The 27,441-nt window shown below is 41.2% G+C and overlaps 1 protein-coding gene across 2 annotated transcripts in view; it reads left to right on the forward strand.

Moving 5' to 3' along the window:
• EXOC5 (exocyst complex component 5) overlaps positions 1-14,022 on the forward strand; it is a 26,443-nt gene extending 12,421 nt beyond the window's left edge. Inside the window, exons 7-19 of one of the 2 annotated variants that reach the window (XM_064423025.1) lie at positions 52-161; positions 642-686; positions 795-935; positions 2,022-2,104; positions 2,553-2,762; positions 3,011-3,046; positions 3,929-4,076; positions 6,211-6,319; positions 6,996-7,116; positions 7,513-7,599; positions 9,722-9,830; positions 10,728-10,943; positions 11,646-14,022. In XM_064423025.1, the coding sequence (XP_064279095.1) occupies positions 52-161; positions 642-686; positions 795-935; positions 2,022-2,104; positions 2,553-2,762; positions 3,011-3,046; positions 3,929-4,076; positions 6,211-6,319; positions 6,996-7,116; positions 7,513-7,599; positions 9,722-9,830; positions 10,728-10,943; positions 11,646-11,834 (1,604 nt within the window). In that variant the 3' untranslated portion in view covers positions 11,835-14,022. The remainder of the gene's footprint in view (positions 1-51; positions 162-641; positions 687-794; positions 936-2,021; positions 2,105-2,552; positions 2,763-3,010; positions 3,047-3,928; positions 4,077-6,210; positions 6,320-6,995; positions 7,117-7,512; positions 7,600-9,721; positions 9,831-10,727; positions 10,944-11,645) is intronic. The other variant, XM_064423026.1, reaches the window with a different exon arrangement.
• The last annotated feature ends 13,419 nt before the right edge of the window (positions 14,023-27,441 follow it).

The following is a 27,441-nucleotide window of genomic DNA, read 5'->3' on the forward strand; positions in this document are numbered from 1 at the left end:
CTGAATTATGTAGCCTGATGGGTTTTTGTTGTTATCCCCTTTCCTCTCCAGGTAAGTACCACGATTTAGAGTGCCAGTTAATTCAAGAGTTTACCAGTGCTCAGCGCAGAGGAGAAATCTCCAGGATGAGAGAAGTAGCAGCAGTTTTGCTTCACTTTAAGGTAAAAACTAAGGGGCTTAATTTAAATATGTGAATAAAACCAGCCCACAGTACAATCAGTGTCTGTTTTGAGTTAATGTATTTGTGTGGGCACAGCCCTGGTGTCAGATAATGTGGAACTTCAGGACTGAGGGGTTCAATCTGAAATCAAGTGCAAGGGAATAAAGGAGGCAGATGAGGGGGATTGGGGGCAGCGTCAGTGGAGAACTTTCTGAGATAATCTCTTCTTGCATGGGTGTGACCTGACTTTCATGCTTGAGAAAGAATGTTGAAACTTGAGGTATAGATCCTTGTAGAGTGGTGGTAAGTAGATATGTAACAAAAATGAGTTTGGAAAAGTCTGTGCTTTGAATGAATTCTGTTTTTTTTGGTTTTTTTTAATTAACTTTTTTTTTACAAGTTTTGTATTTCCTTGATTTAGTTTTGTACTGAAAACATGAACACCCTGCTCTAACACGGAGTTGTTTTGCTCCTTCCACAGGGCTATTCCCACTGTGTTGATGTGTACATAAAACAGTGTCAAGAGGTAATGCAGTTTGTTTTACATAATTTCTTTATTTACATTGCACTGTTGATTTAATTAGTCCTATAGATTGTTTGAAATATATTCTAAAATGTGTTTCTCAATCCCTAGGGTGCATTCCTGAGGAATGATGTGTTTGAAGATGCAGCCATTCTCTGCCAGAGAGTGAATAAGCAAGTTGGAGAAATCTTTAGCAATCCAGAGACTGTGCTAGCCAAACTCATTCAAAATATCTTTGAAGTTAAACTTCAGGTATTACAAATTTTAACATGTTGAAGTTCATTGACGAACCTCTTAATAAAAAAAATATTTTATCTAGGAATAGCAATTAATGAGAATTTACAGTATTTGTAATCTTTGTGTAAGGGTGTAGAATCAACTCATTGCTCTGTAACAATTAGGACAGATAATCAATCCCACAGCAAATAAATCTCCTTGTGCTCTGAATACAGAACAAATACTCAAATTCAATATGTAAAATTATTAGGGGATTGCTGTGTTCGTTGGGTAATTCATGAGATGTCATACACGAGTTTGATTTCTTCTCTATGCCCCCTACCAAGAATATGTCAGGAAAAGAACTTCCACATTTCATATCTTTAATTTGCTCATTCTTGGATTTGGGTGTCATGTGTGAGGTTAGCATTGAATAAGTGAAAATCATTTATGTTGTGATTACTGTCTTGCAACTAATGCAATATTTATGAAAATCTAAAGTGATTGAAAATACTAAGTTTTTCATCCTGCAAATATACCCACTTAAGTTCTTAAATCAACAGCATGACTTTCCTTGCAAAAAGCAATTTCCCTGTAGATGTTGTTCTCATAGTGTAGAGATTGAGCTTGTGTTTCAGCCCCAGTTTTTTGTGTCAGTTTTGAATTAGTATTTTATGGTAAATGATATTTTTGTCCAAATATTCAATGATAAGAAGGCTCTAAGCTTGTATCTGCTTTGTGTATGTCTTATGATAAACAAGTATGTAACCATCTTTTTTCCTTGTCAGCTGCAGAAATGCTCTGAGGCCTCTGATGCTTTTGATTCTTAAAGTGAAGGGACTTTGTGTTAGTTGGTCAGACATATTTTCAAAACCATCTGTCTTTTGTCTTTGCTTCACACATTACTATTTTGTGTTATTAAATAACTTTCTTCTACAAGTGTGTTTAACCCCCTCTGTGGATAATGCAGGAAGTGTAAATGAAAGATGTAAAACCAAAAGAGAGATGAATTTCCTTTAAGTAAGATCTACACTTTGCAGGAAATTCCTTATAATCTAGGAAGTAGTGAGAGTGACCTGTGGTTGTCAGTTGATCTTCTAACAGATGTACCAAATTTTGCAGAGTTATGTTAAGGACCAGCTGGAAGAACACAGGAAATCAGATGCAGAACAGTATCTTAAAAACCTCTATGATCTATATACAAGGTATGTATATATCAATGATTAAATTACTGGATTGAAGCTGTTGGAAAATAAACAGATTTATTGTCAAGAAAAAGAAGCCAAAAATGTAAACTTCTCATAAAAGCTGTAAATTTTTTTTTGTCTATTAACCTTTACAATGATGGGTTTCCTAAGGAAAATTTAAAATGGCCATTATTATTTTCAATGGGTATTATTGTGATCTTCAAGAGTAATTTTAAAACTGTGCAAAAGCAAGTCCTCCCCATCTCACTGGCAACTTGATTGCAGTGGTGCTGTGTGTAATTAAACATGAATTATGTGAAATTCTTTGCTTAAGTGTGAAACTGCTCCAAGTCTTAATCACCATCAGGGTTCTGTTGTGCTGTGTACTTTACAAACATGTAATGCTGTAATTCATCCACATTCAACCTTTTCCTCCCCTTCCCTTCTTTGTTTCTTTTGCATAAAGAACCACTAATCTGTCAAGCAAATTGATGGAATTTAACTTGGGTACTGATAAGCAGACTTTCTTGTCTAAGCTTATCAAGGCCATTTTCATTTCCTACTTGGAGAATTACATTGAGGTGGAAATTGGCTATTTGAAAAGTAGGAGTGCCATGATTCTGCAGCGCTATTATGATTCCAAAAACCACCAGAAGAGGTCCATTGGCACTGGAGGGTAAGTTCCTTTTGGGAAGTTTGATAATTTTGAAGTGGAAGGGAGGTGGTGAGGGGAGAAAGGCTGAATTTGCCATGTCAGATGCACAGTGATGAACTGTCCAAGACCTACAGCTTTTGATAATTTTCTTTCACTTTATGTTCTGCTCAAAAGTGTGTTGCTCTAAGTACATGTGACATGTACTCAGTGCATGGTATTTGTACATACTGGAAATGAAAAATACCAGTTAAACCTATGTTTCAACTTAGGATCCAGATCCACAAAAGGACTGAAGCAAAACTAAGGTACCTAAAGCATGTATATGTGTGTATCTAAAAGCATACATTTTTTTTCACCTGCCCAGGTCTTGTGGTCCCCTCCCAAGACCTAGGAAGGGGAAAAGACCATAGCAATGTCAGTGAGAAAGCTCTTAGTGAGCCCAGAAGATGCAATGGACTTAGAGAAAGGTAAAACAAGACTTCATTATCCTCAGGGTAGAAAAAGTAATGAAGGAGTACTGAGAAGTGGGATAGGAAGTACTAAAACTTGTGTGAAGCAGAGGTGCTAAGGCTACTGCACCTTTCAAAGAGCTGCTGGGTTCAGTGAGTCAGGAATGAGGAATGATATGGAAAAAAAACAGCAGTGAAATAATTTTAAAAAAAGCAAAGATGAAAATTTAATTTTCTTGGGGAAAATTAAATTTATTGTGGTGTGTAACTGTATGGGTTGTTTTATGCATGGAAATGTGTTGAAGCATGCTTGACTAAATAAAGAACTGCTGAGATAATGGATGAGGATGAGAGGATTTGTGGGTGTGGATGAGATAGGAAGCTCTCATTAGTGTTTGGAAAGAGCAGTGTGGCAGAGAGGATGGAGGCTGAATCTGTCCAGAGAGCAGAAGTGCTGCAGGATTCCAGGATCACTCATCCCAAAGGGGAATGAATAGCTGCTCCTGTGTGTGAATGTGCCATTCCAGAACACAGCTGACCATGGAATCAGAGGTGGTAGTTTTGCATCTACTGCCAATTTTTGTTTTTAAAGCTTGCAAGACTTGTCTTAATGCTTGCACATCCTAAACTGAGTCTTGGGTCCTGTGTTTTGAGTTAACAACTAAAAGATGCTAAATTGTTGTTGAGTACCAAAATTTCCACCTGCTGAAATCTTTTTGGGGTCTGTCTTTGTTCCAGTATTCAAGACCTCAAAGAGAGACTAAGGCAACGAACAAACTTACCCCTGGGGCCAAGCATTGACACACATGGGGAAACTTTCCTGTCACAAGAAGTGGTGGTTAACCTTTTGCAAGAAACCAAGCAAGCTTTTGAAAGATGTCACAGGGTAAGTTTGCTTCCTGTGACCTCCCTTAGTGGTATCATTTTGTGTGTGAGATTAAGTCTTGAGCTGAAGTTTTTGTTGAGGTGTGATAGGAAGGTTGCTGTAAATTTGGAAAGGAAAATTTATAAATTTGTAAAAAATTGTAATTTTTTGGTTGTTGTAAATTTGGAAAGGAAAGGACATTTCAAATTATCTCTTGTGTTTTTCATGGAAATGGAGCCACAGTGGAGGCTGAGGGTTTGTTTTTCCATGTGGATCTAGTTGTAATTTGTGAGTATTAATGCTGGCTGTTTTTGGAAGAAGTGGGGATGGTTAAACCCACTGGATGCATTGCTTTTCTTATTAAATTAGATCCAAAACTTGAAAAACCTTTAGTGTGGCTTTCTTTCCCTGCTTTAAAAATACACTGTTCAGTTGCTTTCCTGCCTCAAGTGTAATTTCTTCTTACATTAGTGAATGATCACCAATAAAATGCTGAGAGGAATAGTCTTAAAACATTATTTACCTTGGTAACCCTCTACAGTTTTTTAAATGCTTCAGTCTAACATGAAAAAGGTATTTTACTTCTGATTAAATTGCTGGTTTTACTGCCTATCAATCATATTTGCCTGGTCTTTGGTGTAAATGTAAACCCTTGAAATCTAATTGCAGACTTAAATGTGATTTTTTTTTATTAGCTAAACACACTGATTTCTAGGAAATTTTAATTCCTTTAACAGTCTCAATAAGCTTATGGCAGAAAAACTTGAGATATTTAGATGTTTTCATATTTTATAAACTGAGTGGGGCCAAAGAGCAGGATAAAGACACAGGACTTTTACCTGCACACCCTTGGGATCACGACCTTCCTCAGGGTGAGAATCAGTGCCTGTAAGGCAAGCAGGTGGATCATTATTTTTCTCAATATCATAGTTGCTAGAAGCAGTTGTTAAATTCATGATATAAACTGGTTTTATTCCACATGTGCACAACCTTTTGATTCTGCCTTTCTGTTTGGATCAGATTTAATATAAATTATTTTAGAAGAACTGTATTTGAGTGGAAACCCCAATGGATCTTGGCACATAAGGAGATTTCCAGAATTAGGATTTTATAATTTAGGGGTTTGTGGTCAAAGCAACTCACTGTGCAAAAGATAAGTTAGTCTCTGGCTAACTAATTGTGGTATTTATGTCACATAGCAGATGTGTGCAGGGTTCTGCCAGCTGTGACTGCTTTAGGAAAAATAAATTGGTAATTTTGATGTAGTCATATATTGAACATTTCACTGTTTGGAAATTTCTGTTGTTGGGTTTTTGAGTTTTTTGGGGGGAAATACAGCAGAACATTTTGAGTGTTGTGTAAATTACCTGCAGTTGCAGTAGTAATCTTTCTTCCTTGAAGCTTTATGAAAGTCTTCACCTAATTCCTTAGGAACCAAAGCTGTTTTTCCTAGGTACAAAAGCCCTGTCACGTTTTTCTTTAGAAAAGGGATTTACTGACAGGTTGCTGTCCAAAATCCCATGTTGCTTACAGCTCATCAAAGTCCAGATGCTGAGTGTAAATGTGGCCATTGCTGCACTTAATAAAAGTGTTCATGCTCCATTGACTCCAGCTGAACTGTGCTAAATGTAGCCCAGCTTCAGCTGCATTATTTTTGCTGCAGTGCTAAAAGAACACAAACTGGAGCTCCAGCTAACCCAGTGTCCTGCTTCTCACTGTGGCCAGTGCCAGGAGAGTGTTAAAAGAATAAAAATAAAGGGCCTGCATAGAGTAATCTCTTCTGAGTGCATTTTCCCAGTATCCAGTGGTGTGCAGGTTAGGCAGTTCCTGAGACTGCATCTGGAAAACTGTTGTGAGGACTATTAATTAATATCTTCTTTTATTATTACTCTTACAGTTATTATCAGTCTTACCATTATTATTATTGTAGCATCCTGTGGCAGCTTGAGTTTACTTGTAAATGCTGAAGGGTTTGTTGATATTATAGGCTGTTCCTGAATAATTCTCTGTATAGATACTTTTAATTTTGAGTAAAATTCCAATTATTCTGGAATACTTGTTACATTTTAAGCTTATCCCCTATGCAATATCCAATAAACTTTCAAATCTATGTAGAACTGACCTTTAGGACATTTTTTTTTCTTTTTCTTTAAAGCTCTCTGATCCCTCTGACTTACCCAAGAATGCTTTCAGAATTTTTTCTATGCTTGTAGAGTTCTTATGTACTGAGCACATCGATTATGCATTAGAAACAGGCCTTGCTGGTGAGTACAGTATTTCCTGAGCATTTCATCTCCCTGGCCTTTCTGTGCAGATGATCTTTGCTGTGCCTTATTGATTGGCCTTGTTCAGGATGTCTTGGTTAAATTAAATCTGTTTTGTGTGTTTGGGGGTTGACATTTAATGGCTTCTAAAGTGTAACTTTCATTCGGGGGATTGATGCACAGATGAAAACGTGCTTCTGTCTTTAGAAACGTTTTTATCATAGAAATTGGGACATCAGCATTCCCTACTTCTGTGTTCTGTGTCATAACAGAATATTTTTGTATTAAATCTTAATGTTTACAGGAATTCCATGCTTGTTTGTGTATTTGTGTGCTTAGAGTGACAGTGAATAAGAAAACTGTTTGTCTAAAGCAGTTAAAGTCTTGACAATGAGAACCTGTCTGTCTTGTAAGACAACATCAAACTCACATTCTGAAGGAGTTTTTAAATGGACTGCTCTGTTTTGCCATCAGAAATATTACCAGTTGGGTATTTCTGTGCTTATACTTGTTACCAATATAGCTAGGAGAAGAATTCTATATATGGCACCGTGGTAAATTTTTTAAGCCTGTGATTTAAGCATTCATGGAAAAAATCTGCATATTTAAAAAGTCATCATGCTAATTATAAGAACTGTATATGGTTACAAGTCTAATGAAACCTCCTTTGCTTCAGGCATTCCCTCTTCTGATTCAAAGAACGCAAATCTTTATTTCTTGGATGTTGTCCACCAGGCCAATACTATTTTCCATTTATTTGACAAGCAGTTCAATGATCATCTGATGCCACTGATCAGGTACCTTTGTTTTGATTAACGTTTCCTCTGGTCTTTTTTTTTTTTTGGTGAAGAAAGCAATTTTTGTTCATTTCTCATCTCTTTCAAGAGGAGTTTATGCTTGGAGTAGTTCAACTTGATGTTGTGGGAGGGGGAAGAAGGGAAGTTTAAACAAATTGGTTCCTTTGGAAACAAATGGGAGAGGGTGAGCTCCAGGAATACTGATAGGAAGGAAAGACAGCTTGCTCCATGGAGATTTTGCTGCTGCATTCCAGGTGGGACTCAAGGGGGTTTGTGGCTGTGCTCTTTTCCTGCTGGGGTGGGAAATCTTCACTAGATCCTGTTGGAAGCAGAAAACCCAGGAGACAAATTAATTTTTATGTTTTAATACTTCACATATCTTCTTTACTGTTGCAGTTCTTCTCCTAAATTATCTGAATGCCTTCAGAAGAAAAAGGATATCATAGAACAAATGGAAGTGAAGCTGGATATGGGCATTGATAGGCAAGTAGAAATTAAAACTTGATATTTTAAACCACACCTTTGTGATATATGTTAACTGGCCTTTTAAGCATGAATTATTCCTCAACTCAAAATTGATATTTTAATTGATATTTTAAAAAACAGATAAACATCCATTATTGTGCATAGGAAATTTAGATTTTGTGTGGTTAGAGGGTCATGTTTGCCATGGCAGATTCTGACCCAAAAATGCTTCTGGAAGGATGTTAAAGGATTTTGCTTATGTTGAAAGAGTGCAATAATTCACTGTTACCTGATTGTCTCAAACTGGTCTTTTTCTACTTTGAAAGAGGGAGAACTGATGATTGAAATAGGTTAAGCACTTGCAGGATTTCCATTAGGAGCAAGGTTTGACAAAAATAGGTTAAATGATTTGCTGGGATCTGTGCAGTGCTATGGATTAGACCGAGTCGTGGAAGTCTGGAGACCTGGAATAATTTTGATTCTGACATTGACTTGCTTTGAGGTTGTGACTAATTTAATCTTTTTTCTATTTCTCAGAATAAAAATGAGGGGATAGCTATAAAAATTGCAAATTAAAATCACAGCTGTTTTGCAGCAGAGGAAAATAATAAACTAACGAGCTTAATATTAGGAAATGGAGCTGTTGTGTGATGCCCTGCTTCTGATTTGGTGTTTTATTTTCTGCAAGTGCAAGGAGAAGGTGGAAATAGGGGATGTAAGGTGGCAATTGAGATTTTAGCTGCTCCTGCTGCAGGTGACCTTAGAGGTTTAAACATGAAGCTGGAAGCACTTGAAGCACTGAGGCCATAAGCTCAGGTGTAGATAGATACAGGTCAGTCATCAGTATTACAGTGATTTGTATCTGTTTGTGTTAAGTAATTAATTTCTTAAAGACTTAGGAGGAAAAGTTCTTGTCAGAAAACATTCAAATGTGTGTGGATAAAGAATTGAAAAAAAATTGTGCTTCAGCACATGAAAAAGAGAGATTAGTTTTGAGATGAACATTACATGTCAAATGTGTTTGTGGGGCTGCTTTGTGGTGCCACTGATGCTGTTGAGAATTGATTGTCCTGCTTAAAGGAATGAGTTTAAAAAATAAAGGAAATTTTTGAAACGTTGATGATTTCAGCTTTATCAAATATGGAAAGGTCCAAGTGCAGCTTCTTGAAAACCATTCACAGCAATTATCTATCTCAGTAAAAGTGATTTATCAGCCAAACAGAATTAGTTCAACTGGTTTTCTCTCATTATGTATTTTGTGTAAACAGCCTTCTGGGAGTATTTATTCCAAATGGAAATTGAGGACAATGCAAGATATTATTTCTTTAAATTTCTGTTGTTATGTGGACTTGGAACAAAGTAAATCTGAAATACAAGCCTGAGCTCTATGCATAGGAAAAAAATGACAGTTTTGTTTGGGAAGGTTGGGGGGATGAGGGGGTGAAGGAGGGAGGAGGGGAAGAGAAGAGAGCCAGGGGATGTTCCTGGCCAAGGTGGCTACTGGGGCAGGTTTGCAGCCTCTGTCGCCTGCTTTGCTGTTTGGCCTTTGCTTTGGCCTTGAAGGAAAGCAGAGCCTTGACCTTAGATAATGTTCTGAACAGATAAATCCTACAAAGGAGAAATAATTGATGCTGTAAAACTCTATTAGATTTCTGGGAGCAAGAGAAATACCAAGCTCTGGCAAAGGAAGAATTTTCTTCTTCCCCCCTCACCCTTCCTTCATTTTCCAAGTGTTTTCTGAGGCTTGCTTTTGACTAATATGCAATGTGATCTAATTCTGCTAAACTCCTTGGAATGCTTCCTCCTGATTCTCTCTGAAGGATGCTGTCCAGTTTCTCTGAAGAGAATGGATTACCTCACAATTCATGTGTCCCTTTTAAAAGCAGCAGGCTGCATGCTCTGCTTCAAGACACTGAACTTGGAGGAAAGAGTTTTTAGAGTCTTTTTTTTGGCTGATGCTCCTTTTTCTAACTGCTTTCATTAAATCTTTTCTATAGAAAAATGTTAGATGCTGGATTTTTTCCCTCATTGCTTCATGCTGCTTAGTTTTGTCCAGAATCATGTCAATATATATAAATATAAAAGTCAATGAAATGAAAAGGTTCCCTTCAAAACCCAATCTGTATTTGTAACTTTAAAGGACACTGAATTGTATGATTGGACAGATGAAGCACATCTTGGCTGCAGAGCAAAAGAAGACAGATTTCAAACCAGAAGATGAAAACAATGTTTTGATTCAATATACAAATGTAAGTAACCAAAGTCTCAGCCCATGAGTGTTATCAGGTACAAGATGCTCCGTACCAAACTCCCATTAGAAAACATATGTATTTACTTAATTTACTTCCATCTTGCACCAAGCACCTCCAAACTCTGTTGGGGACTATCTTCTCAAGCTGAAAAGGAACAAGAGTAGTTTTTATCTAGTGTCAGACACAAATCAATGGGTGCTGGAAGAACTGGAACATTCTTTCCCCTCCCAAGAGGCCCAAATTTGGAACAAAGCTTTCAGCTGATAATTAGCTTTAAGCTATCAGTTTCAGAAAATCAATTACCAGGTACTCTCCAGTTGCTGGGTGCTTTTTTCTTTCAGAATGGCAGGAACATGGCAAAGCATCACAGGTACAGCATGAACATTTTACTGCAGTTTTCTCTCCAGTGAGCGTGTCTGAATCCCAGCCTAGGGGCTGCTGGGGTGGCTCACATAGGGAAAGAGGCAGGGAGGAGTAGGGAAAAAACTCAGTGGGAAGAAGTGAGAGCATTTTCTGAGTGCCTGCAGCCAGGTGGGAATGGGAGAAGTGCAGCAGTAGGTAATAGAGTATGGGAAGGTGGGAATCTCTGTATGGCTCTTAATTTGGATTTATGATTGTGACTCACAAGAGGTTTTTAATCACACACCCCTTTGGTGGATCACTTCCAGATTAAAATGTTCTATTCTGAACTGATATGAGCTATAACTTTTGCATCCATTTTTCTACTTGCATTTTTACATCTTTGTGTGGCAAATAAAAAGAAATGTGAAAAATTAATTGAAGAATAAACTTTTACAACACTTCACTGAGATTAATCAGAGTTAGTAATTGATGTTCAATTTACGAAAGTAGATTATCTAATTCTTACTTATCTCTTTTTATTTTTGAATCTAGGCTTGTGTTAAAGTGTGTGGGTATGTTAGGAAACAGGTGGAAAAGATCAGGAACTCCATGGATGGCAAGAATGTGGACACAGTTTTGATGGAGCTCGGGGTTCGTTTCCATCGCCTCATCTATGAACACCTACAGCAATATTCCTACAGCTGCATGGGGGGAATGCTGGCCATTTGTGACGTGGCTGAGTACAGGAAGTGTGCCAAAGACTTCAAGGTGAGCCTGTCCAGCAGGAGGGAGTGATGGTGTAAATCCTCTCTCTCCTCATCTTTTGAAGATATTGCTGGAATCCTTAAAATCAGAGGGTTTTGGGAAAGCTGCAAAAGGCAGGCCTCAGAGACAGCAGAACTGTGATTGGAGCTAAGCAGTAGCCATAAGATTGGTCAGCAGAAAAATTATGTAAGAAGTAGAAAAGTAAGGACAAATAGAACAATGGTCTGTGTATTAGTGCTTGTCTAGAATAACTCCCTAAGCTGCAGAAAAGTATATCTAGCGAGATATTGGGAAGTTCTAAGCTTGATAACGGAGCTCTGTGCATTGTGTTTTAAGGCTTGCAAACAGGTATTGTACTCCAAATAAGCAACATTGTTTTACATGTAGGAACGTGTGCTTATAGTGCTTGGATGGAACTAGTGTCAATTTGCTTTTGCTTTGTGTGATTGGTCAAAAAACTTACAAAGTAAATTGTAACATTAAGTTCTTGATCTGCTGCCCGAGATGTGAGCTGCTGGCATCTTCCCATTGTCAAAACCATGTAATGAGAGTGATGCTGGAAAACACACAGCTCAACACACGTTCCTGTTTGTGATTTGTACACAGCCCCCGGCCGGTGACAGATGTGGATGGATGTTCTGTTATAAGACTCCAAGCAACTCTTAATAATTTCTGTTTTTGTCCTTTGTTTCCTCTTGCCCACAGATTGCGCTGGTCTTACAGCTCTTTGATACTCTGCATGCACTTTGCAACCTTCTGGTTGTAGCCCCAGATAATTTGAAGCAGGTTTGCTCAGGAGAGCAGCTTGCTAACCTAGACAAGAACATCCTTCACTCCTTTGTCCAGCTGCGTGTCGACTACAGGTCTGCTCGTCTGGCTCGCCACTTCAGCTGAGAGCATAGCAGGAAACCTTGCACCTTTGGGCAGCCTCAGTTCTTAGAAAGCACAGGGAATTATTTCTTACCAACCGTGGGTGTAACTTTTGTGGGACAGTGACTGTTCAGGATAAAGCAGCAGCCATATTTAAACCTGGCCATGTGGAAGGCGAGCAGGTAAAAATCTGGATGATGTTTCATGTTAGCTCAAGTTCTCCCAGTGAAGAATTTCACAAATCTACTTGCTACTGATTTTTTTTTTTTAATTGGAAACATGTTGGTGTAGAAGAGCAAATGGTGCATTGAAAGTATTTTAGTCTTCAATATTGAATTATCAGATACCATTTGTTAGACTTGAACTACAGAGCATAGCGTAGGTAATGGATTACATAGAATAGACCAGTGTAAAAACATTCTTCATCAATTTTAATGACTTAGACTTCAGCACAGCTAATCATAATCAAATTATCTTTGATTGGTGTTTCTAAGTCATTTCTTTCATTTAAAACATTATCCTGCTCAATGTAATTTCTTGCTCTAATTAATTAGCTTGGAATTTCTTTGAGATGTAGGAGTAAAACACTATCCCAGAAAGACATAATTTATTCATTGTGTGGCATTCTAAACAGAACTAAAGTGGTGAAAAGTTTTGGATTTTTTTTTTTTAATTTTATTTTTGGTTCTTTGGCTTTGTTTTGTTTGTTTGTTTTTTTTTACCTAGTAGTCAAGGGCCCACTGGAATGTACTGGCATTGTATGATCTGACATTATTGTTTCTGTTTGATACCAGCACACTGAATTTTATATATGCTCCTGAAGTAAATGCAGCTGCCTTGCCTAAGGCATCCTTACTACAAGGGAAGGTGCCCATTGTTGGGTTACTATAAAAGAACTTTTTCTCCTGTCTTATTTTGTATGTAAATAAATTCAAATTCTAACAAAGTGAAAGGGTAAAATGTAGCCCAGTTTTTGCTATATGGCAGGAATGGCTCCAGCAAAAACCTAGAGTGGCAAATTCTCGTGCTGAAGAGAATTGATCCTCAGTGCCTGAGCAATATAAAATGTTGAAGTGTGTGAAAGCTGCTCTTCCCCTGATCAAAACTGATATTGGACAGAGGTCACTCTGTGTCTGTTGTGCTCCAGGGTTTATTCAGGAGTTCCTGACATGGACCCGCAGTGTGCACACAGTGAGCTGAAGCAGCAGTGGTGTTTGAAACCTCTGGGGTGGCTTTTCCACAAGCAGCTGGAAATTGTTGTAAATAGACCTTTTTTTCAGAGTGGGCTCTTGTGGAAACCAGGTTGGAACTACAGTGGAGCAAATCCTTTGTAACACGTTCTTTCTACTGTGGGCTCAGCACATTATGGAAACTTCTTTATCTCCCATCTCCAGAGCAGCATTTCTATCCATTCACTTTATGGGTTGGTCAGAGAGTTGTATTTTCCTCTTCTGTTAAAGAATTCCCAGGTGGGGTCAATATTGACAAGACTCCTTGGAACTTCTCTTGCTTAGCTGGGGTTCTCCTGCTTCATTTTGGATTTAGGGGAGCATTCTGTCAGTAAACAAGGGAATGGATGCCAGCCTGGCTCACAGCATCCAGGGAGTCTGGCTGCTCTGCTGGGCTGCTCTGCTCTGTTCCTTGGCCATGGCAAAGCCACAGAGGGGTTTGCACACTGGAGGAGGCACCTGCTTGTACTGCTGCCATTTTTGTTCCAAAAGCTCTGATGTGAATTCAGATGATACCTCTCTGTTACCTCTGTAACTGAAAGCCAACAATTTTAAGGCTGTGGTTTTATGAACCAATACAAAATCTTTCTACAAAAAAAAAAAAGTGTCAATTTGCTAACACTTCAGAACAGTGAACATCATCTTGAGATTGCAGATCACAGAAGTGCTTCAGAATTTGTTGTATGACTGTTTGAATTTTTTTAAGGTTGTATGAAATGTATTTACCATATTCCTTGCTTTATTAGCTGTGTTTTCCATGCATATGCTCAGTGCAATATTTCCATTATGCCTGTTAACAGGAGGCAGCAAAAAGTAGGTGAACACTTAGATATGTAAACTTTTCCTCAATAAAAAGAATTCCTTCTGGATACTTTTTTCATTTCATTTCCATGTTCCTCGAAGATATTTATACTCAATTGTATAAGCCCTTCTATTTAAAAGAAAAAAAAAAAGAATAAAAGTAATTTTACTGACCAAATTTATCACTGGTGTGAGCTTTCTCCTTCCTTTAAAAAACCTCCCCATGCACACACTGGAAGTTTCTATTTCTGGAGAAGGCTGCATTGTCAGTAAGTTTGTTTTATAATACAAGTTGGATTGGGGTGGGGTGGGGGAACTATAATTTTCACACATTTTTAAGTTTAGAGTTCTTACAGCATATAATTTAGAAAAATATTTCCAGTGGCTTATGAATGCAATAAAATACTATCTAAAATATAAATATGCCTTTTAATGTTCATATAATGAGTTAAAGTATTGCCTGTGTAATGTTCCCTCCTACAACATAGGCATTTATTTATCAGGCTGGCAGCCAAACCTGGGAGGGGAGAGTGTGTGTGTGTGTAATTATGTTGTCTACAATTGGTGAAAATGGCTTTGCAGTAAACTGTTGTAGGCTGGAAAAGAAGCTGTGGGTTTTTTTCAAGTCCTGTAATTTATCAAGGTCACTTGCTATTTTGTTCTGTTTGTGTGTGCACAGAGGGCAGGAAGGAATTCTGTAACAATCCTTCACAAATAATGCAAAAAATGGGGAAACAGCAGTGCTGGGAAATATAAGATAGAGGGTAAGAAGTGAAGAAGATGTGAACTAAAAAAGGATATGGAGAAGGAGCAGCTTTAAATGAAGAAGCACATAAAGGAGGAGGTTAAAATAGAAATTATGGAAACCTGACACACACATCAACCTGGGAGAAAAAGCAAGATTGGCATTGAATTTCCACAGCGTGTCCCACCCTGGAATGAAATCAGCCTCCAGAGGAGAGGGGCTGGCTGAAAGACTTGGCTGTGGAGCTGTTCATTCATCTGGAGAGATGGATTCAACAGGAGCAGAATCCAAAGCCAGTGTGTGTCTGCTCTGAAGGGCAGGTGGTGATGTGGGAGTCTGCAAGGAGTGGAAATGCATCAGCAAGGTGCAGCCTCTGTGGAGGGCAGGAGAATTTGTCTTCTTTTGTGTCCAGAACCACAGAGCTGAGCTTGGTGTTCTCTTTGAGGACCACAGTGAGCTGGAGGAAGGTGAGTGAGTGCTGGGTTTGAGGGTGGCAAGAGTAGACAGAGGGAAATTCAGGCTATCCTGGCTATGGTGAGAGGACTTGGGTTGGGTATGGGGTTTGGTTTTATTTTCCTGTTCACCAAGTCATTTTAATTCATTGGTGTTATGATGGACTGTTGCCTGCATTGACTGCTCTGTTTCTGTGGGAGATTTTGTGTCTTGCAAAGTACTTTGTGATGGTGAGGCCCCTTGGGTCCCTTCCTGGGCTGGGTACCCCTTGTCCTGTCCTTCCAACCACAAAGTTCCAGGTTTCTCAGTCCAGCAGCCGCATGGCATGAAACATTCTCAGTTCTGGATGCCATGACAAACTCCAGAGCAGGAGGTGGCTCTTTGGATTAAGTTTTCATAGCAGTAACTATCTTAATTCAGATTAGCACTTGAGTTGAGCCACTCATTGTTTGAGGCTATCATTTTTTTTTTCCTGTACAAAAGAAGCAGATCTCTGAACAATTGCTTGTCTAACTTTAAATGCAGGTAGCAGCCCTTACCCTTTGCCCTTCTTGTCCCAGGAGCAGCGGGGAGGACAAGCCAGCCACCAGCTCTCTTCTAGAGGACAACAGAAAGGTAGGAGCACCTTTCTTGTCCTCGTGTTCTGCTGGATTTTGGCTTCTGGGCATTCTTTCCTCCCCACCACCTCCTCTGTAGTAGCTGTAAATGGAGACAGATTTCTGTTTTGCTTCTGCATCAAGTCTGGCATGTTGTAGGCTTTTATTTTTTTTCTTTCGTGGTGTTTCTACACCTGTTTTAAGGAGGGGAGGGAGGCAGATCTCCTGCCCAGTTACATTCAGTGCTTTGCTTGTCTTTTTTCTCCTCCATTCTAATTTCTTTTGGTGGTGGGAGATTTCTCTACCACATCTTCTACTTATCTTGCAGTGGGGAAGCAGCTGTGTTTGCCTCTCGTCTTTTCTCTTGTGTGGGGCACAGTCCTGTGTCAATACAGCCCTCAGTGTGTGTGGAAACCTTGGTTTCTACTTTTATTCTCTTAGCTTTATGTCCCTGTGCCCTGTTTTCCTTTCAGATCTCAGGACTGCACTATCCCTTCCCCTCTGTTCCACTTTGCCACAGAGGGAAAAATCTTTAACTTTGCAGTGTGGCTTCTTGGAGACCTTTACATATTATCTGGTTCTTCTTCATCCATGTGCAGCCTGGTGAGAGAAGTGTAGCTCCCTTCCCCTTCATCCCCCTACCTTCCCCACATTCTCTCATCTCTGCAGGTCTCTGTTTCCATCTCTTTTCCCCTGACCTCTACATTATATTGAAACTTCATGTAAGTGGCCGGCCATGGAGGGAAAACTCAGCTTTAATCTTTAGTTAATGTGCCAGGAAAGTAACATGAAATGCAAAGTTGAGCCATTTCTGAAGAGTATCAGCTGAAATCAAAATGACTTGTTTCCGTACTTGATTGAAGTTTTCTTAGTAATTTATTTATTTGTAACTTCAGTTCATCCTGATATGGGATGAAACTAAATCTGAGGCTTGCTTGTAGCAGCCCCAAATCCTGCTCATCTGCACTGCTGTTTTTCCTCTGTGGATTGAGGAGACCTTGGAGCTGAGGCTGTGGCAATTCCCACCCTTGCCATGCCTTACCTGTCCTCATCCCTGCTGGGAGGGGCCAGCCCCCATATTCTCTGACCAGTCATCCCTCCAGTGAAAAACTTTTTCCTCACATCCAATCTCCCTGTGGGTCAGAGTTGTTCCACCCCACTGATTTAATTTTAGATCATGTGTGAGCATCTGGAGAGAGCCACAGCTGTCAGTGCTGCCTCGTTCTGCTGATCTTCCAATGCACAGCATTCTTTGAAATTTTAAAACTTTTCTTCTTGAAGTGTTAAACCTCCTCTCTCTCACTGAACCCCAAAATGATCTGCAAGGCTGCTGAGTCCAGAGTGTGAAGGGAGAAGTGCTGGCTCAGGATCCCAGCACTGCAGCAGTGGTGCTGCTGAAAGCCCCTCACGCTGTGTTTTGTTATTCTCAGACCTGGATTTAGCAAGGACAGAGGAGAGAACAGACTGAGAGGTGTTGGCCCTTTCCATTTGTCCCCTTTGTGTGCACAGTGGGGCTCTGTCAGTTTTGGGGCTGTTTCTCCTCCCCAAGGAGGCTTCCCTTGAAATGATTCACCTGAACCCCAGCTGATCTGTCCTCAGGGGACAGATCAGTCCCACCCCAAGGGTTTATCCTGGCACAAAGGAGCCCTGGCAGTTCTTGGATGTGCAGCTGCTTTTCCATGGTGGCCATCACTCTGTGGGACACAGGAGCTGTTCTTCTGTCAGGGGTTCAGCCTCATCAAGGGCCCCTCTCTGCTTCCGAAGAGACTGCAGAGAGAAGATGTGTCCAGAACTAATTCCAAGCTCCAGGTGTTAGGATAAACAGTTCAGGTTCACCTGGGTTCCACATGGTCATTGTGAGCCCTGCACTGATATTTAACTGAGGTTTGAGCATTGTGGAGAAGCCAGTGAACACAAGCTTGCATTTGAAACATTTTTGTAACATCCATTTTACTGTAAACAATTCATTAAAATGACTTGCTAAGTCTTAGGCAAGTGGATTTTTGAAGGTTGCTCATTTTACTTATCCACCCAAAGTCAATTTGAGTATGAATATATAACATTTTACTCATAATAGCAAACAACTTCAGAGAAGAGACATTTATTCTGGAGGCAGAGATTCAAACTAGACAGCAATGATGCATTACAAATATATAATTATTTGCACTAATATTTGAGCAGGTGGAATGGATTAGTACATGGTCAACATTGCACTGCTGATAACATGTATTTTTCTATATTAATATGTACTGTGCAACATGTATTAAAATTGTCAATAATTCATTTTAACAGAGATAGCAATATTTATATTGCTGTGTTCTACAGACAGCAGAGTGAATTGTTAAAATGTGTAAAGCTGGGCTAGATTTAACTTAACTTTGTTTCCCAGCATGTGGGGTTTTAATTTCTCATTAAGAAAAATAACCCCAAAAAACAAAATACCTTTCAGCCTAGAAAGACTCTTGCTCTTCCATGGAATTTCTTTTCCAAATCCTTTCCATGAAATAAGATCTCCAAGACCCAGCCCCTCGTAATAGGAGGATTCCTTCAGTAGATTTTTCTGAATTGTATGAAGCTCAGGTGTTTTGGATTTTTTTTCCTATTTTTAAGACTTATTTTGTCTTCTGCTATACTGCTTGTTGTTTTCCCTTCTTAATGCATTTTTGGAAGCCTCTGAGGGTAAAGTTAGTGTGTTTAACCAGTGAATGCATCTCCTTTTATAGAGGAGGATCAAGAGGAGACGTTCTGGGATAAGCAGGAAATTCTGCACGGTGATGAGCCACTAAGATTTAGAGGAATATCTTAAACTGTCAGAGGGCACGGTTGCGTTCAATATTAGGAAGAAATTCACCCCTGCGAGGGTGGAGAGGCCCTGGCACAGGGTGCCCAGAGAAGTTGTGGCTGCCCCTGGATCCCTGGTAGTGTTCCAGGCCAGGTTGGGCAGGGCTTGGAGCAACCTGGGACAGTGGAAGGTGTCCCTGCTATGGCAGAGGGTGAAATGAGATGATATTTAAAGTCTCTCCCTACTAAAATAATTCTGTAATCTTGGATTGTGTTGTCTGCCAGTGTTTCTTGACAATTGTTTTGTTCTGACATGCAGTCTGGGGTTGTATATGGGGGGAAAAAAAATGGATTTTTCTGCTTTTTTTCCTCCTGGGGAAATCTGTCTGCAGGGAGGCAACTAAATTGCAAGCAGCAGCAGTTCAAAGCAGCCAGAATCCCTGCATCCATCTGAAGACTTTAAAAGAATGTTCCTGACCAGCCAGACACAAGTTCAACTGGGCTAGTGATTCTTTCCATTTGTGTACCCTTTGTTTTTTATGTGTGGGGGTGTTTTTTGTATATATGCTGATATATATCAATCTCAGAAGTGGCTGTTGGGATGGATTGCTCCTTCCTCTTGTCTAGGCAACTCCTTTATTCTGAAATAGCATCTTACATTTGAAAAGCTTCTTTAAATGTGGAAAGACATCTTTCTTCAGTGTCAGAGCATCTGCCATAAATGTCTGTGTGAACTGCGCCCCCAGTTGAGACCAAAGAGAAAAAAAGTCTTGCTTAGCTGTTGAGAGTCAACTTGCTGCTTTTTTATTTACTTTTTTCTTCCTGCAACAGTGAAAGCCTTTAATAGTAATTTTGAGGCAGAGCTTGAAGTCCAGGTCTTCTGAAGGAGACCAGAAATAGCTGACTTGTGTTTGCCCAACATATAGGGCATAGTGCCAAATTCACTGCTGGTGTGAGCAGCTGTAATTTTGCCAGCTTCAATGGAAATATGAATTTTTAAAAGTCCATAAGCACGTTAGACACATACCTTTGTCTTCCCACAATTAGTTTTGTTGCCTGCATAGCATGAGGCTTTCTGTAGTACATAATCCAATGCCTAAATATAGTAATTCCAATGCACTTGAGATCAATTAGATTTGTACTTTTAAACTCAGTTTTGTCTGTAAAGATAATGTTATGTTGCTGAAGGGATTTGGTATTTAAGGAGTCTGAACAAGTCTAAGTGGCTCTTGGGCATTATAATTTTTATTTAGCTGCTTTTAGCCCAATCACTAATCAAATTAAAACCTACCATGACTGGTGTATAACTCAGAGCAGACAGTAGAGTGTCTTTAGCTAATAGCACTTAATTTCTTGGTGACAGGGGTGCTAAGGTGGTGCTTTTGGTAGCAAGAAAAGACTCTTCTTTTCTGCAAATTGAAAGATAAGTTAAAGTGACTTTGGGGAAACAGAACCACATAGGTTCAAGGTTGTAGTAGTCCCTGCAATGATGGGCAAAGATTTCTTTGAAGCCTTTACACTGTGAAGGCGCTTTGCTTTAAAGGAAATGGCTTTATTTGGTCTTTACAAACAGCAATCCTGTAAAAATAATGCTGTGAAGGGAGGAGAGAGAGGGCAAGAAAGAGCTGTCAGCTTCCCTCTAGGACATTATTCCAGAAGGGACCTTCAGATCAGGCCACTGGAGGGGCAATTGCTTGTGCAGCAGTGCTGTGATCCAAAGCTGGGTTTGTTTCCGTCGAGAAAGCCGGAGCCGTTCTTTGTGCAACGTGTAATTCTCTCCATGTTGGTGTTTTCCATTCAGACCCACCATGTGAGGTGAGAAACAGGAAGGTGGGCAGTTTTCTGCTTTGTTTCATGGAAAAATGGCACATTTAGCAACGCGAGGGGCCAAGCTGAAAAGGAGAAGGCAGGAAATAATGATTCAATGGTAGCGCTGAGCGTTCAGTCACGTGGCGAGGGCAGAAATCAACAGGAATGTCAGCTAAAGAAGAGAGCTCATCCTGGGGTTTTATTTCCAGGAGTCACTAAGGTCCTAATCAGGCTCAGGAAATGTGTGCTCTTAGAAATTCCTAAGAGTCTGTCAACTTGATTTTTTAAAAAATTGGCATGAGTGTCAATTGTGCTGTCACACACACTCTTACACTTGTCTCCAGCTTTGAGTTGGAGTGTACTTGCTTTTAATTGTCAGTGCCAGAAAATTGCTTCATGCCAAAGAAGACAAGGAATAGCTCTCTTTCTTGAGCATTCCCTGTACAAAATAGACCCAGAAAGAACTAGATGTGCTGAGGAAGCTATGGGAGAGTGACAACATTTTAAAAGTTTTTGTTTTAATTCAGTGGGTAGTTATTTTTTGGATCTTGAACCATGTGGATTCCAAGGGGAAATGGAACAGAGCCAGTTCTGTGATGGAACAAGAAGACAACACAGCTACTCTGCAGGGCCATGCAAGACAGAACTGGAGCCAAAAGAAGCAAAAATGGAGCAGTTCCCCAGGCATGGTGGGGGACATCAGCGAATTCCCATGCTGTGGGTTTAAATGGGCACTGTGCTCATTGTGCAGGCTCTCTGTGTCATGGACTGAGAGAGAAGGGATCTGTTTCAAAGTCTGATTCATCCTGGCATGGAACTAAAATAGGACAGATGATTTGCTTCCTAGAAGAGTCTCAGTTGCTTCATCACTTCTGAGGGGATGCAAGCCACTCGTTTAAACCAGCTAAAATGAGGTGCCTAATGAGTAAATGAGTAAAATGAGTGCCTAAGATAACCTCACCTACTTGCAGAGGCCAAGAAAGCCATGGCTACTTGTTAATTTGACCCCTGGAAACTATCTGTAATGAATTCAGCTCGTGTGGCTCACTGGATTTCACGTTCCCTGTTAACAGGAAGAACTTCGAGATGACTTTGCTTCCCTGCTAAGTCTGGTGGTAGCCTGGAGAGCAGAGAATTTGCTAGCAGGCAAATGCTTCCTTTCTGTGTGCAGGAGCTGTCCTTAGGAAAACTGCAGAGCCCCTCTGGCTGCTGTGGCACTGCTCAGGGGTTTATCTCCCATGGCAGGGCTGTGTGAAGGAGCACGTTAGGGGGATGCAGGCATGAAAACTGCTTCCTGAATTGCTTTGATCTTGGTCTCTTTGGTGATCACAAAGCCAAGGGATGAGCCTCTTCTGGAGGAGCCCCTCCGTTGTGACTGATGAAGAAAACAAGCAAATGGAAGAGTAAGAGAAAAGAGGTTAAACTGGACAAAAGGCTTGGACTGAAATCTGAAAACCACTTCCTTTATTTCTCCTTGCTTTACTCTAACCAAGCCTTTGATTTCTTTAATCTGACACTGGCTAACTTCAAACAAAACGAGTTTTCTTCTAGCTTGGTCCCCTTCTGCTTGGCATCTCTCTGCCTGCACACCTGCTGGTCCTTGGCAGAGCAGATCAGGGCCCTGTCCCTGTGCCCCCCCATCCCAGCCCTGCCTGCCTGGGAGACAGCTGCTGTCTGACCGTTTGCTCTGATGCTCCCTCAGCTGTGCTGCAGCTCAGACCATCTACAGATGCCATCCATCTGTTCCATCCCTGGCTGCTGGGAGCAATGGCCTTCCTCCTGTTCTCCTTGCAAGTCTCTATCCTGATTCTTTTTCCACGGTGAACTTCCCTTCAGGTGGAGTTTTGCAATGCTGGGTCTGAGTGGTTTCTCAGGATTTTTGGTGTTTCAGAGCTGCTCAGGCAGAATGTTGGGGTGCACCTCATGCCTGCCTGCTTTCCTGCAGGGCTCTGCTTATGACCTGCCCTCATATGTCCTCACTGCTTTCACCCTTTTGTTTTCCAGGATCCATTTCTAGCTAAGGCTTATCAGGCCATAACAGAAATAATGTCTGTTGCCCTTCCCAGTGCAGCTGAAGAATTAAGAGATTTTTTTTTTCCCCTGTGCACCATGGAAGGTTATTTCCAGCCATCCTATTTGCCCTTCTCTGTGATGTGAGCTGTGAACCACAAAACATCTTTTTGCCCCATCAAAGGATCACTTGGGCTTCCTGATCTGTTTATTTTTTTTTAAACCAGTTCCCTGGGTTGGAGAGTCTCTAAAGCTGAAGGCCAGCACGAACATCAAGGAGAAATTATTTGTCTCCTTCTGAAGAAAATCCTGGGTTTGGCTGGACATCCTCCTGGATGCCCATCTCCTCCAGGGTGCTTCCATCTGACCTGCCATTCTCTTTCAACTCTGCCTTGGGTCTACCTTACCTGGAGGCACTCCTGATCCTCAGTGCTCCCTCCCCTCTCTTCATCCCTCCTCCCAAGCCACCACACACTCCTCAGCCAAGGCATTTTTGGCAGGATAGGCAGGAACTATTCCAAGAATAGGCCCTTCACCAGTCAAACAGTTGCTTGTCATCTTGTCCCCTCCTGATTTGCAGGTGGCTTTGAGTTTCCCCGTCTGGCAACACAGGATGCAACAGCTAGCAGAGCCTGGATGACTGAACTCAATGTAACAGCAGAATTTGGAATGACAGCATGAGAGATCACCGTTTTGCACTGTGGTACCCTGAAGGCAAGCTTCTTATCCTGCAGAATCCTGGAAATTGTGGTTGACATCAGCCTTGATGGAATGAAATAGGTGTCACGACCAGCCCAAGGTTGCCTTGTTGCATTCAGTGTTTGATTAGTTGGGTTTTGGCATCACTGCCTGCTCCTGTACCTGTTGAGGGTGTGATGTAGACCCACTGTGTCAGTTTGGAATCTGGGAGTTTAATCTTTGCCCATGTGGATTTTTCTTTCGTGTAGCCTTTGCAGGTGGAAAATTCACCTATGGCTGAAGTGAGCTGCTTGTGTTCCCAGATGTAGGATGGACATGGGATAAATCAGGTTGAAAGGCACCTCAGGAAGTCACCTGGTGCTCCCACCTCCACTTTTCGAGCAGGATCAGCAGTAAATTCAGGTCATGAAGAACACTACATTCAACACCCTAAAAAGAGGTGCAGAACCTGATCCACTGGCTTGTTTTTTGTTGATCTACAAAAGCTTGTATTTTCAGGGAAGGTGTTAATTACTTTTATTGTATTTAACACTGGAGTAAACCAAGCCTGGTTTCCTGGGGAATGATGCCCAACATCATTACTCTGCTCAGTGATCTAAGAGGTCTTTGCCACCCTAAATGACTCTGTGATGCTGAACTCACAGAATCACAGAATCACCAGGTTGTGACCTTCAGGATCATCAAGTCCAACCCAGCCCAAACACCTCAAATAAACCCTGGCCCCCAGTGTCACATCCAGGCTTTGTTAAACACACTCAGGGATGCTGACTCCACCACCTCCCTGGGCAGACAATTCCAGAACTTCATCACCTTTTGTGTGAAAAACTTTTTCCTGATATCCAACCTGTATTTCCCTTGGTGCAGCTGGAGGCTGTGTGCTCTGGTTGTGTCAGTGCTGCCTGGAGAAAGAGCCCAGCCCCAGCTGAGCACAGGCACCTTTCAGGAGCTGTGCAGAGTGAGGAGGGCACCCCTGAGTCTCCTTTTCTCCAGGTGAGCACCCCCAGCTCCCTCAGTCATTCCTCACAGGGTTTGTGTTCCAAGCCCCTCATCAGCCTCGTTGCCCTCTTCTGGATGCTCTCCTTTAAAATCCCTCTCCTTTAAATCCCTCTGTGCTGTCCCACAGGTGGATGAGTGGCTGTGTGTGCTGTGGATCCTTGTGAGACACACAGCATCTGGCACATCTCCTGTATATTAACATATGTTCTAACTGGACACCAGTTCACACACTTCAGCTGGTCAACAGATGGGATAAACAACAAACTGCTGCTGAGCTCACTCTGCAGCCTGCTTTTGGTGATGCACTGATTTGGATTTCTGATCTTTGCATTGAACTTTCTGCACAAAATTTATTGGACAATTTTTTTTTTTTTAATCTATGCCTTGGCCACTTTTGTTTAAAATGGAACTAATGTGCCAACCTGAGAAATTAATAGAAACCTAGAATGGTTTGGGTTGGAAGGGACCTTGAGGACCATCTCATCCCAGCCCCCTGCTATGGGCAGGGACACCTTCCACCATCCCAGGCTGCTCCAAACCTCATTCCAACCTGGTCTGGAACTCTTCCAGAGTTGGGGCAGCCACAACCTCCCTGAGCAACCTGTGCCAGGGCCTCACCACCCTCCTAGTAAATTAGAGAGAAGAATCAGTTTGGATATATCCATGGCAAGATCCTGAGCTCACTACTGGTTTCAGTTTAGGAAAAAGCCTTAGATTTAGTCCCTAATTTAGGGAACTGTCTGAAAACTTTCTACCTGCCATCACTGACATCTCACCTGGTTTAAAGCTCAGCTGGACAACTCTGCTTCTAAGAGAGTCAGACACTGTCTGAGATACTTGGGGTTTTCTTGGCCAGATGAAACAGAGACACTGATCTCCCCATGGAAAGTAATCCAGGGTTATTCCTGTGCAGAAATCCAAAGGCATAAATCTGAAGTCACTGGTCCCAAAGCTTGAGGGATTAATCTTTATTACAGTGTCCTGCAGCAGCACAGAGCTCAGGGTGGATTTGCTGTGCAGATTTTTGCCTGAAATTCTTCATGGGAGCCCTCTGCTCTCTGGGTACCCTCCCAAATGATATTTATGTTCTTCTTGTACCAACACAAAACACAAAGAATACTCCCTAAAAGTCACAGGAACCATGAACGAGGGGTTCCTTTGTTGAACAGTGGAAGATGGTTTTGGGGACCACATCATGCAGAAAGGGAGGTGTTGTGGAGCTGCAGAGGGGCTTTGTCCTCTGGAAAGAATCCTGTGGAAGCAGGGCACTGCTGGGAGCGTCTCCTCCCTCCTTTTCCATGCCCAGGTGGGATTCAGTGCTCTGCTTCTCTCCTGCTTTCTGTCCACAAGGTGAGTGAGGCTTTCTTGGTTTGTGTCTCTGACATTCAGCTTGTATAGGAATAGAAAAATAGCTTTAAATCACATTTAGAGTAATGAGTTCTCATTCCATGATGGAGACAAGTAATTCTTTAACTTCCTAAGCAAGGATGGAAAATGTTAAATACTTCCCCAGGCAGTTTAGCACTGACAGTCTTGATTCTCCAAGGAAAGCTTTTACCCCCACATACCTCTGTGAAATTTGGGTGTTTGTTTTGCAATGTGGCTGTCATTTGAGGTCAGTGCTCCAAGGAGGGAAGGTGCCTCACTCACAACCCAAGCAGAGAAACAGTTAAGCATCTTAAGCTGTGTAAGCAAAAAAAAGAGGGGAAAAAAGTTGCCAACATATTTTTGACAAAAGACAGGAAAATGACAGGCTGTTTGGGGTATGCAAAAAATTTTTCCTTTCATACATATTGACAGCCAGAGGGGGGTTATTATTGAGAATATGGGTAAAGTTACTGCCAGTTTCTGCTGGTACTCATGTTTAAAAAGAAACTATGGAAACCAGGAGTAGGAATATTAATTAAGTTCAAATTTGGAATGCCTTTGCCAGGAGTGGCTGCATGAATTCAATGAAGCAGCCTGTTGGGTTGCAATTCACTAGGTTGTTTGCAATTTAATAGAATGCTGAACTTTTCATAAATTAACATGTTGTTTCAATAATCTGATTAAAAGGTTATATGTTGATAAGATTAGCCTTAGCTGAGTTTTTTCCCCTTCTTGCTTAAAGAACCAGTGTATATTTTCTTTAATCAGTGTGCAGCCATAAACTGCACCTTAGGGGCAAGATCTTTGACTCCTTTAGGTTTTGGAAGTGAAGTTGGAGTCAGTGCAGCTGTGAATTTCCATCAGTGAGGATGTTGCCCTTGTCCTCAGGTTCTGGTGACCATCTCAGTTTCAAAGGTGTTCCAAAAATACTGGTTTTGAAAAAGGCTTCTATTAGCTGTGCAAGATGACTTAATCCTATTTTTATGGAACAGGATGGGATGTGTGTTGTCTCTGGTAGCAGCCAAAGGAATGGAAACACAGAATGCTGGCTGGGAATGCCTTCAAATAGAGCAAACAAATCCTTGTTTGTGCAGGCAGGTTCCCTCTCTGCCCCATTCCTTGTGTGCTTTCTCTTCTTCATCCATGTCCAGCTCTCCAACAGAACCTGCATGTCCAGGTACATCAGTTGGCACCACACTTGTTGGGCAGAAACAACCAAACGCCCAAAAATGACCTGAATTTACATCAGATAAGGAAAACCACAAGCCTGGAACATCAGGTAATCAATTATGAGTCGGGGCCTAAACAGCAGCCACTTCTCTTAACTACTCCCACAAATTATTCCTGGTTTATGTCCCAATCCTGAGCTCAGCTCACTGAGCTCACATACACACTCAGTGTTAATGTTTATTGACCAAATCTCCCTGTCCTACCCCATTTCTGACAGCCAAGGAGAGACTTCCCAAGGGGCAACTCTCACTTTGCACAACTTGTAGCTCAACCAGGGGAAGGTGGGGAAAGTGCTGGAGGGAGAGGTGGGGGACAGAGCCTGAAGGCTGAGTGCAGCAGGACAGGTGAGTTACCTAAGGGATGCTGCTCTGCTTTCAGGAGCACCATGAAATGCATTCCAGGTAATTCCCTCAAAACCCTTCACCAGGAAGTCGGTGGTTCAGGGAGGCTGCCAGCTCCGTGGAAGAACAGAGCAGCTGCTCTGGTTTTTAACTGCCTTACATCTTTGTGGTAAGAATGGGGACTGTGTTCAGAAAGCACTTATTAAGCCAAAAATAACCCCCCATTCTTCTGTGAAAAGCGAGTTATAAATATAATCACAGTCAGCAGTAGATCTCAAATCTAAATTGCATGCTTTGCCGAGAGGTTTTTTTCCCCAAGCAGAGGTGAGGAGGTGGCAGGGATGCACTTCCCGGAGGTGGCAGAAGGGAGGCAGCCTTGTTTCAAGTAACGCTGCTTCTGGGCGATAATCCAAAATGCACAGTAGGCAGAAGTTAAAAGGAAGTGCTTGCTTTTAGGTTTTTAAACTATATCCCTTAATCCTGGGTGATGATTGACAATCATGATTTAGAGTATGAGGTGCCCCTTTCTAATCCGGCAAGTTTGATGTTATTTGCGTATCTAGTATGGCTTTA

The sequence above is a fragment of the Passer domesticus genome, chromosome 6 (assembly GCF_036417665.1).
Source record: "Passer domesticus isolate bPasDom1 chromosome 6, bPasDom1.hap1, whole genome shotgun sequence".
Classification (NCBI taxonomy): Eukaryota; Metazoa; Chordata; class Aves; order Passeriformes; family Passeridae; genus Passer; species Passer domesticus.